The sequence below is a fragment of the Oncorhynchus clarkii genome, chromosome 4, assembly GCF_045791955.1.
Source record: "Oncorhynchus clarkii lewisi isolate Uvic-CL-2024 chromosome 4, UVic_Ocla_1.0, whole genome shotgun sequence".
Classification (NCBI taxonomy): domain Eukaryota; kingdom Metazoa; phylum Chordata; class Actinopteri; order Salmoniformes; family Salmonidae; genus Oncorhynchus; species Oncorhynchus clarkii.
Window position 1 is genome coordinate 77,332,154 of NC_092150.1, and position 11,574 is coordinate 77,343,727.

Consider the following 11,574-nt stretch of genomic DNA (forward strand, 5'->3'; position numbering starts at 1 on the left):
TGTGATAAAATGTACTGATTCAAACAAGAGGGCAGTATTAAGCTCAATCGATGCCGCCGGGTAACGTGAATGCTGCATTGTGCTGCGTGTCTGGTGCAGCTTGATGAAAATATCCAGCTCTGTCACCAGACTAAATGGCACCATATTCCCTATATAGTGCACTACTTTTGACCAGAGTGCACTATAGGGAATAGGGTGCTATGTCACACACAGCCTGGGTACATTCTGTTCTACACTTCTGTCTGGGGTGTTCTGCACATTCGCAATCCCTCCAAATGCCACCGAGTTAATTAAGACATGTCTTCAACCGTCTGGAAAACTGATGACAAGAAATATGTCCATTCATAGTCTACACAGTGATTGTAATCACTTTACATTACAGGCAATGTTATAACAAGTATAATCGTCCATCCCTTTCTCTCCCTCTCTCTCTAAATAATGCTAGACTTCCATCTGCATTCAATACCATGCGAACACTTACGGGTGTATCGCAGAACATGTTACACAACTCAACAATTTTGTACATGAAGTTGCTTTATACATTTTTTGGTGCCTTCAGTTTTATCCAAAGTCAATATAAAGATGACTTTGAGAAGATATTTGCTTTAAGGTCGATAAACAAATGTTAAACATTTGCCCTTTAAAACCCTGTTTGGCCTCCTTGTCTTCAGAAATACTAGAGGAATCTGTGGGTCTTGCAGACTAAAGACCGCTGTAACAGTCTGAACAAGGTATAAAGTCACTGTCTGCTCCACCACAGGCCACAAATCCAATCCAAGAAAACAAAAACCCTATAAACCTGTAAAATCCTGATCATAGAGTGCTTTCGAGAAGCCACTCGGACCCATACAGCTTGTCTCTGCTTCTGCGTATGTTTGCCATTGCACTTTCCAACTGGGGCAGTTCTCCACTCATGGACAGACTGCGTTTGGAGCGCAAACCCCTACCAGGCTTTGGCTGCTGCTGCTGTACCAGGCTGAAGTAGCAGCACTCCTTGTACGAGTCCATGTTCAGAGAGTGCCGCCGGTTCACCCTCACGCCCCCTGCTGGCACTGTCATGTAATGGTGGGAGGACCCTCCAGGGGGGCTTGGCCCTCTAGCGACCTTTGTCCATTTTGTGGAAACGGCGGAAACAACCATTTTAGCTTCCGCTGAGTTATTCCGGTTTGTGTTCTCTAACTCCACATCTGTCTGGCAGTCAGGAATGGATGGCTTGCTGGATGTGGTGGTGGTCAGGACTGGGGGTCGCTGCTGCTTGAACAGCTCAGGGGGAGGAAGGCCCACCCTCAGATACTCCTTATCCACCTTCTCTGGTTTCTCCAGACAGAGAATCTGCTTGGACAGAGACTTGGACATGGACTTGGGGACGCCGCAGCCCTGGAGCTGACCATCACTGCTCAGAGACCGGATCTCACCCATTTCCAAAGCCTTATGAAAGAGAGAGATTTTATTGATCCCCCAGGGAGAAATGACCTCATCAGCTGTACAATAACAACAGTACAGAGACAGTAGTAACAAAGAAAAGAGCAATACTCAATACTCCTACCTTATCCTCATCGCCTTGGTTACAGACTCGGTACCTCACTATGAGGAAGACGATGAAGGATAAGACGGACGCCACGATGATCCCTCCGATGATGACCACGATGGTCCCTCCCAGGAACTGGGACTGCATGAAGTGGCAGCGGAGGTACTGGGGATCGGTGGTGAAGCGGATGCACCCCACCACACGCGTGGCGGTCAGGGAGGTCACCAGGTCGTCGTAGATGGCCAGCACACACAGGTCGTACTGTGTACCGGCAGCCAGGTTGTTCACCAGGATACTCTTACTGCTCGGAGGGATCATTCTGAAAACAGAGAGAGAGAGACAGTGGAATGAAAGAGTTGAGAGCATACTAGGGCAATTGCAGACCAATTATAAATCATATTGCAAGAAGTGTTCAGAGATGAGAGAATGTTATGTCTCAGATTGTAACAGAATCACAATGAAAAGTTGAATTGCTAATGTGTGAAAGGGGTGGAAGATAAAAAAAGGATACTTCATTGTCCTAGTTGTGGAAATGGAGATTCATCTTTTATTTTTACCCAAGCCCCTGAGACACAAAAACACCCAGTGAGAAGTCGGAAGCATGAAAGATGAACGATTGTCTGCACACCCATTTCTCAGAAGAGACAGTCACAATAGGTCCAATGGCTCAGTTGTTGGGCCATGGCGCTGTATGCTTGAAAGACCAAAACTGTGTGTTATTCATTCACAAATGGACCTCATTAACACAATGTATGTAAAGTATGTGTAGACCAGGCCTGTTCAATGTCCGTCCTGGAGGGCCAAAACACTTCTGTTTTTCATCATCTCCTTCTAATAAGGAACTGGTTCAGACCTAGAAAACCAGGTGAGCTCAATTAACTACCAGGTAGAAACAAAAACCAGAATGTTCCAGCCCTCCAGGACTGGAATTTACCAGCCCTGGCGTAGACTGTAAGTCACTTTGGATAAAAGTGTGTGTTAAATGGTCATATTGTGTCATGAATATAAGCTTCAAATATGGAGTGAAAGGGTTGCCAGATGAAAGAGCCTTGTGTAGACTGATTTCTCAGAAGAGGCCTGAAAGATCTTCTAAGGCTTTGTGTAACATGCTGCTGTCTCTTTCATCTCGGCTTTGCCCTACAGCTCAGTGCTGACATTTTGTTTTCATGCTGTTGATGAGGTATTACCATTGGTGTACATGTTGTGTGTACTTTATACACACTGTTACCTAGGTGACTTTGTAAGTCACTGAATAAGAATGTCAGTAAATTAATTACTTTTCACAATTAGAGAAATAGCTAATCATTAATGAGAATGTGCACATTTGACATTCATTTTAAACAACATAATAGTCACTCAACACCAATCAGGAACTACTACAAAATACCATTGTGCCTGGTTCTTGTTAGTTCTCATTCGGGCCTGGTTCTGAGAGTTGAAATGAGGCATCAATATCAATCACCAAGGACAAAAATAGTCCCTATATACAGCAGCAGTGCGTGGGTAAAATCACTGGGGAAGCCAAGCCAGGAAAATAGCTATATTACAACCTACTGTACTGTATGTGTTGTGATAATTGTGTTGTTTTCTCTATAGCCTGTTAGTTCATATCCCTTGCCACCGTGATATATAGGTCTAAGGCCGAGACAATAAGAAGACACAGTGGCAGAATAAATTCAATCACATCTTTGTTTCATCACAAAATCGGAGAGCAAACAAACAGTTACATGACCTACTACAGTATGGTCAAGCAAGTTAATGTTTCTGACATTTTCGGACCACTAAACAACTATTGATTTAGAACCACAGAGAGTTTGCAATGAAACAGGAGCTGCCTCCACTATTCCAGCACCATTTCAACTTCAAGATTTCAACATGATCAAATCACCTATAGACCTTAGACCTATAATTTTGCAGAATCCACATAACCTAAATATGACAATGTATGAATTTACAGTGCATTCGGAAAGTATTCAGACCCCTTGACTTTATCCACATTTTGTTACGTTACAGCCTTCTTCTAAAAGGGATTAAATGACAAAAATCCTCATCAATCTATACACAATACCCCATAATGACAAAGCTAAAAATGTAATTGATTAGACATGATTTGGAAAGGCGCACACCTGTCTATATAAGGTCCCACAGTTGACAGTGCATGGCAAAGCAAAAACCAAGCTATGAGGTCGAAGGAATTGTCTGAAGAGCTCCGAGACAGGATTGTGTCGAGGCACAGATCTGGGGAAGGGTACCAAAAAATGTCTGCAGCATTGAAGGTCCCCAAGAACACAGTGGCCTCCATCATTCTTAAATAGAAGTAGTTAGGAACCACAAAGACTCTTCCTAGAGCTGGCCGCCTGGCAAACTGAGCAATCTGTGGAGCAGGGCCTTGGTCAGGGAGGTGACCAAGAACCCAATGGTCACTCTGACAGAGCTCCAAAGTTTCTCTGTGGAGATGGGAGAACCTTCCAGAAGGACAACCATCTCTGCAGCACTCCACAAATCAGGCCTTTATGGTGGAGTGGCCAGATGGAAGCCACTCCTCAGTAAAAGGCACATGACAGCCCGCTTGGAGTTTGCCAAAAGGCACATGAAGGACTCTCAGACCATGAGAAACAAGATTCTCTGGTCTGATGAAACCAAGATTGAACTCCTTGGCCTGAATGCCAAGCGTCACATCTGGAGGAAACCTGGCACCATCCCTACGACACTATGAGATGCAACAATTCAAGTTTTTTCTGTTAATGTCATTTGGCTCGTGATTGGTGTGAAGCCAAATCCAAACTGGCTTCCCTTTACACTTTTTTTTGTTGGTGCGCCAGGACCATTCACAGTTGAGCTCACTTAGTTTAGCTGATTGGCTACTATTTTATTTTAAAAATTATCAAGGGAAGTCAAATGTTCGCTGGCTTCATTTGCATTCAATGCTATGGGTGGCAACAATGTCATATTATTTTTGACCAGACAGCATCAGATAGATGGCCTACACATACTGAGACAGAGGGACGCTGTTTCACTCGCTCCGATGGTTTCTCCTGTGAGATACATTCAGCCTCTTGCGAATTGAAGGAAAATTATGAAACACAGAGGGACGGAAGATAAATTAACTTTTTTTCTGCCTATAGAAGCCAAGGTTCACCTGTAAACCAGAGAGTCATCGTAGGTTCCGTTGTATTGGATCTGGAACATTCGGATGCCCGGTATACTTCTTTGGAAGCTGAACCTGACCAGGGCCGAGGTAGACGTGGCCTCAGCAATCACCACCTTCTTCTCCTGGCTCGTCTTTGTGTTTCCCAGTGGAACCACTCCTCCGCCTTCCCCACCACCACCCATCCTCGTTACCGTGGCGATATCAGAAGAACCTGGGTCCTGTTCCTTCTCCACAGTACTGTTGGTGATGTGTGGGAGTTTGGCGATCACCAGGTCAACAGTTTGTTGGGACTCCCCGGCCGGGTTGGAGGCAACACAGATGAAGGAGCCTGATGGAGCGATAGAGAACATTTATTTGCTTTTCTGTTTCCTTTCAAATGAAGGGGGAAGCTAAATGTAACAAGAGAACAGAGTTCATCAAATAATAATTTTTATTTGGATTAAATGGTCCTAAAAACCCGCCTCAGGGGTTGTTAAAACCCGAAGCATACAAACAGAAACACTCAACATAATCACCATAACAGACATTTCAATGACACGCACCTGAGTCCTTCACAGTGCTGATAAGAATGTCCAGGGTCCCATCACTGTGCACCGCAGCCCGGGAGGAGTTGGACATGAGCCGGCCGTCTGGGGCGATCCAGTGGATGATGGGGTCTGGGTCGCCCCTGGCCTTACAGCGCAGAGCTACACTCTGACCCTCCAACGCTCGCAGCTCCTAAATGGTGTTAGGGTAAACAATATTACTTACTGTGATAATTAGAGTGATCGCGACAAAAGCAGTTATCATGATTTGCAATAGCACGATAATCAATGTTAGGCAATCATTGCAATAAAATAATAAAATCTTGGAAAAGGAGGACATGATCAATATTTTATTATTGACCATGTTATAAAACAAAAGGTGTGTTCAGTGACACGCTTGATAATGCATCTTTTGTCAGTTATCATGATACTGTTATCACTGGGTTATCGCGATACTATTTACCAATGATGTGTTGTGACTGTATCATCTCAGCCTTACCTGGGAGTGTCTGGTGATAAGAGGGGGCTCACAGAGGAACTCTTCTTCAGACACGGTCCAGAAGTATCGCCCAGCCAGGTGCTGCGGAGCCGCACATGTCTCCAGATCATCCTCCCTCCTCAGCCTCCTCAGCCACAGCAGCTCACAGTTACACCTCAGTGGGTTCCCCCCAAAACTCAACGCAAATGACGTCGGACCCAAGCTCCCTGATGTGGCCAAGACGCCGGCCCGTTGGAACACTGGGTCTGGCGGAAGCTTCTGGAGCTTGTTGGATGTGACGTCAAGGCGTTTGAGCTTCTGCAGGCCAGAGAAGGTTCCCTCAGGAATGTAGCTAAGCATGTTGTGGTCCAAGCCCAGGGTGTGGAGGCTGGTCATTCTCTGGATGGCCACCCAGGGGGCGCTTTCTAAGTTGTTGTAGGACAGATCTAACTCCTCTAGAGCTGTGAGATCATTGAAGGCCCCGATGTGGATATGAATCAGTTGATTGTTGTTGAGAATGAGATGTTGGAGCTTGGACATCCCACTGAAGGTGTCGTTGGTGAGCCTCGTCAGACGGTTGCTGTCCAGATGCAAGGCTCTGAGGTTCTCCAGATCTTTAAAGGCGTGAGGCGAGATGGAGCCAATGGTGTTCCGAGACAACGTCATGTCTTGCAGTTTGGTCATGTTGGCGAAGTCCCGTCGTTTAATGCCCGTAACGAAGTTGTCGCCCAGACGCATCTCCACGGTGTGACGGTCGATGTCGGGCGGGACGAAGAGGAGGCCCTTCTTGTCGCAGAGGGTTGCTAGGTTGGGGTTAAGCATCTGGCAGACACAGCGTTTTGGGCACACCTGGACCTTGTGGGCTTTTACAGCCATGCCAAGTACCATCAGGTAAACTAACAGGGTCTCCATCAGGATTTGCAGTTAGGCTAACACACCTGGACAGATAAGAAAGAGAAAGCATTTTAACATCCTACATGTTGAATGGAGATATCCCCAAGACACTGATCTAAGGTAATTTCCCCCCAAATAGGAAAGAGAAAGTATTTTAATAACATGCAATTGGATGAAGTTGCACCAGACTGATCCAAGGTCATTTTTATCCCCTGACAGGATGGGAGCATACGCCAAAGTAGAGACTGGAGAGAAAATATTTTTTTGTTCATTTGGATACAGCTACTCTTCCTGGATCCTGGGGTCCAATCAAATCACAAAACAAAGCCATCATATACACCCACACAAAAACAATGAAGTAGAAACAAGAGAGAGAATTTTATATGTTTATTTGGATTTCCATTAGTTACTTTTTCCAGAGCTACTCCAAAGATATTTATAACTAACCCAAGACAGACCAGAGCCTGTGGTTTCCAATGGGAACAAATTAATCAGTGGGCAGAACAAGCAAGGAGATGGGCAGAGCCAAGCATGAGCTAGTGAGATCCTATTGTCACGTTCCAGCATTTATTTGCATATTTCCATTAGGGAACGCCTACTCTGTGAAGTACACGTGTGCAGTAACTCAATTCGCTCTTGCACTCCTGAACAACGCAATTTTTAGAAACTTTGGCAAAGGGTAAAGTCTACAAAGCAGGGTCTGCTTTGTTCGTTATAGATTCTCGTTTTGGAAACAGAAAAAAACTGTATGGAGATCGAATGTTTCATTGATGAGAAAATTAGCAGAATGTCGGCCAAAATCCATCTTGCTCCATCTTCTCACAATGCCTGCCACTGGGCTTCCTCTCATCACCATATTTGGTAGTGAGTGGAAACGCCAACCGGATGCTTCACATATATACATCTGGTAAAATACCTGCCTTTTTGTTCTATCTGTGGCTACTCTTCCTGGGGTTCTGACAAAACAGAACAAAACAATCATACAACAGGTGTCACACCCTGATCTGTTTCACCTGTCTTTGTGATTGTCTCCACCCCCCTCCAGGTGTCACCCATCTTCCCCATTGTCCCGTGTGTATTTATACCGGTGTTCTCTGTTTGTCTGTTGCCAGTTCAACTTGTTTGTCAAGTCAACCAATGTTTTTGTATCAGCTCCTGCTTTTCCCCAGTCTCTCTTTTCTCATCCTCCTGGTTTTGACCATTGCCTGTCCTGAGCCTGCCACCACTCCACTCTGCCTGCCCCTGACTCTGAGCCTGCCTACCATCCTGTACCTTTACCCCGTCTCTGGATTAACGACCTCTGCCTGACCTGAGCCTGCCTGCCATCCTGTACCTTTGCCCCTGTTACTGTAATAAATATTGTTACTTCGACACGGTCTGCATCTGGGTCTTACCATATCCTGATAGTACGAACTGGCCATGACTAACCCAGCAGACCGGGCCAGCTGCACGACGCCATCTCCTCCCAAGGAGCCACCGTCGGGAGGCACGAGAAACTGCTTCGTGGCCTTATGGAGGGGGTCCAAACGTTGGCTCAACGCCATGACCGGGCATTGAACAGTTTGCTGGAGCAATTCCACGGGCTGTCTGGGAAGCAGCCTACCACGGTGGTAACTCCACAGCCCCTCAGTAACCCAGCTGCTAGCAGCAACATCTCATCAGCCACTCCACCTTCTCGGGAGTCCCGTTTAACCCCCCGGAACGCTTCAATGGAGGGTTGAGCACCTGTCTGCGTTTCTAGCTCAGTGTGCCCATATTTTTGAGCTTCAGCCCTCCTCCTTCCCCTCGGATCGTTCCAGTCATCACACTGATGTCCGGGAGGGGTCTCACGTGGGCTACTGCTGTATGGAAACAGCAGCCGGCAATATGCGTTAGTCTGGAGCGTTTTGTGGGAGAGGTGAAGAAGGTTTTTTACGCCCTGTTCTCCGGGAGAGAAACAGGTCCGGAAGGCACAGCATTCCCCGCCGAACCCCGCGGTCCTGGAGTGGGCTCACTCCTCTAGACTGGCCTGCCACCCGGGGTCCCACCAGACCCTGGCATTTGTGCGACAACGCTTTGATGGCCCACCATAGTCCCTGATGTCTCAGCATTTGTCGCCGCTTGCACAGTGTGTGCTCAGAACAAGACTCCTCAGCAAGTTCCGGCTGGCATTCTGCAATCTCTGCCTGTTCCTCACCGTTCCTGGTCCCACATATCCCTGGATTTCGTAATGGGTCTCCCCCCGTTTGAGAGCAACACTGTCATCCTGACTGTGGTCGGCCAGTTTTCCAAGGCCACCCACTTCATTCCTCTCCCCAGACTACCCTTGGCCAAGGAGACGGCCCAGCTCATGGTGCAGCACCTCTTCCGGATCCATAGACTGCCCAGTCCTGGAACACCTTCTCAGCAGCAGGAGTCCAGCTTACATGCCCAGCCAAGCCCTAGGTGAGCGCTGTCAATGGCGCAGCCACCAAACTAAAGTCTCTCACAAATCTCCAGTAGCAATGAGCAAAACCCCAAAAACACTGGACTTGCTTGACTGTGCTGGGCCGCGGCCAGTTGACCACCGATTCTACCTTTTGGGAGTTCATCCGTACACAGTCCTGAGACGATGTACCCCAGGAAGGAGATCTGAGGAATGGAAAATTCAGACTTTTAGGCCTTCACGAACAAGTGGTAAGACAGGAGTCTTTGAAGAACCTGGGGAACATGTTGGATGTGTTCAACCATGGACCTGTAGAAGATGAGGATGTCATCCAGGTACACAAACATGAACTGGTGAAGGAAGTTGTGCAGCACATCATTAACCAGGGCCTGGAGCATTTGTAAGTCCAAACGGCATGACACGGTACTCATAATGTCCATTTGGGGCGTTGAACACTGTCTTCCGCTCGTCTTCCTGTCTGATGCGCACCAGATTGCATGCCTTCCGTAAATCCAATTTTGAGAAAACTGTAGCTCCCTGGAGTCTCTCAAAGGCTGACAACATAAGAGGAAGAGGGTAACGGTTCTTCATGGTAATGTTATTTAAACCCTAGTAATCAATACAGGGAAGTAATCCCCCATAACCCTTTCCAACAAAGAAAAAACCCGCTCCTGCAGGTGAAGTGGACGGCCGAATAAAACCAGCCGCCAGCGCCTCCTTAAAACCTCTCTAGGGTACGTGCCGTCCCACCTGGCCAACATCCAGTGAGATTGCAGAGCACCAAATTCAAATACAGAAATGCTCATTATAAAAATTCAGAAAACAAAACATATTTTACATAGGTTTAAAGATTAACTTCTTGTTAAACCAACCACAGTGTCAGATTTATAAAATGCTTTTCGGGCGAAAGCATACCTAGCCCATAACATACCTAGCCCAGAACATAGCCCAGTTGACAAATTATTACAAACAGTAACCAGCCAAGCAAAAGCGTTACAAAACTGAGAAATAGAGATCAAATTCATCCCTTACCTTTGATGATCTTCATATGGTGGCAATCAGAAGACATTAATTTACTCAATAAATGTTCCTTTTGTTCGCTGAAGTCTCTTTATATCCAAAAACCTTTTGTTAGCGTGTTTTCTTCAGTAATCCACAGGCTCAAACGCAGGCAAAACAATCAGACAAAAAAATCCAAATTGTATCCGTAAAGTTCATAGAAACATGTCAAACGATGTTTATATTGAATCCTCAGGTTGTTTTTTTAGCCTAAATGATCTATAAAATTTCAAACCGGACAATAATGTTGTCAATATATAAGGTAAACAAGAAATGCACTCTCTCGGGATTGCGCATGAAAAAGCTCTGTGACACATCAGGGTCCACTCATTCAGACTGGTCTTACTCCCTCATTTATAAGAATACAAGCCTGAAATGATTCTAAAGACTGTTGACATATAGTGGAAGGCATAGGAACTGCAAAAGAAGTCCTAAATCAATGGATACTGTAATGGCATTGAATAGAAAACTACAAAACCAAAAAAATAAATACTTACTGAATTGATTTTTCTCAGGTTTTCGCCTGCTGAATCAGTTCTGTTATACTCACAGACACTATTTTAACCGTTTTGGAAACTTTAGAGTGGTTTCTATCCAAATCTACCAGTTATATGCAAATCATATCTTCTGGGCCCGAGTAGCAGGCTGTTTAATTTGGGCATGCTTTTCATCCAAAATTCTGAATAATGCCCCCTACCCTAGAGAAGTTAACATAATTGTTCATGACTGCGGTCTCTGGACCTGAGAGAGAACACAGCCCTCCTCTCGGAGGAGTGGTGCCGGGCAGGAGGTTGATGGCACAATCGTAGAACCTGTGAGGAGACAGTTCACTGGCCCTTCATTTTCAGAAGACCTGATCCATATCCCAGTAATCCCGAGGAAGCAAGGTGCGTAATGTGTCGGGAGCTGGAGACTGTATCTGACTCGCAAGTATTCTCCTGTCTACTGACGAGTCATCCCATTTCTCGTCAGCTCGGGACAGGAGGCACAGAAATGTCCAGACTGTCCACAGTAATGACAACGTTGCTCGTTAATCCTGTGCCTTCTCTCCAGATCGGAAAGTCTTGTGCGTCCCAATTGCATTGGCTCCTCTGAAGGATATGAAGGAGAACCAGAGCCGAATTGAGAACTCTAACAGGGTACAGGACAAGCAAACTCAGCATAAGGCAGTGGAACAAACAAAAAATCGACTCCCTTAGCGGAACCCGAAATACTGGAAACAACTCGGAACCCCTCCTTCCTCTCATGACGACGTTCCCGAAGCCGGTTGTCAATCCGGCTGGCCAGAACGATAAGCTCCCCCAGAGTGTCAGGGTTGTCCAGGGAAGCCAGTTCATCCTTGAGAACCTCACTGAGTCCGTTCAGAAAGGCTGAGTGAAGGGCCTCTGTATTCCAACCGCTCTCAGTGGCGGGTGTCCGAAAGTCAATGGCGTAATCAGCTATGCTCCTGCTGCCCTGCCGAAGCACAATGAGTCTTTGAGCAGTGTTCCTGCCACTGATGGTGTGATCAAAAACCCTCTTCATCTCCTGGGTGAA

The 11,574-nt window shown here is 46.3% G+C and overlaps 1 protein-coding gene across 1 annotated transcript; it reads right to left on the reverse strand.

Moving 5' to 3' along the window:
* Positions 1-813: 813 nt before the first annotated feature.
* Positions 814-6,593, reverse strand: LOC139407844 (leucine rich repeat and fibronectin type III domain containing 5b). Its single transcript, XM_071151714.1, has 5 exons — positions 5,703-6,593; positions 5,222-5,396; positions 4,668-5,007; positions 1,547-1,847; positions 814-1,428 (listed from the first exon to the last, which is right to left on the reverse strand). Exons 1-5 carry the CDS (start codon positions 6,591-6,593, stop codon positions 814-816), a joined length of 2,322 nt encoding a protein of 773 aa, XP_071007815.1.
* Positions 6,594-11,574: the final 4,981 nt, after the last annotated feature.

Bases quoted from the DNA above. Each gene is read 5' to 3' on its own strand.
- LOC139407844 (XM_071151714.1), bottom strand. From the start codon at position 6,593: ATGGAGACCCTGTTAGTTTACCTGATGGTACTTGGCATGGCTGTAAAA. The intron at 5,397-5,702 runs GTAAGGCTGAGA...AACACCATTTAG, and splicing joins TTATCACCAGACACTCCCAG to GAGCTGCGAGCGTTGGAGGG. The intron at 1,429-1,546 runs GTAGGAGTATTG...CTCTTTCATAAG, and splicing joins ACCAAGGCGATGAGGATAAG to GCTTTGGAAATGGGTGAGAT.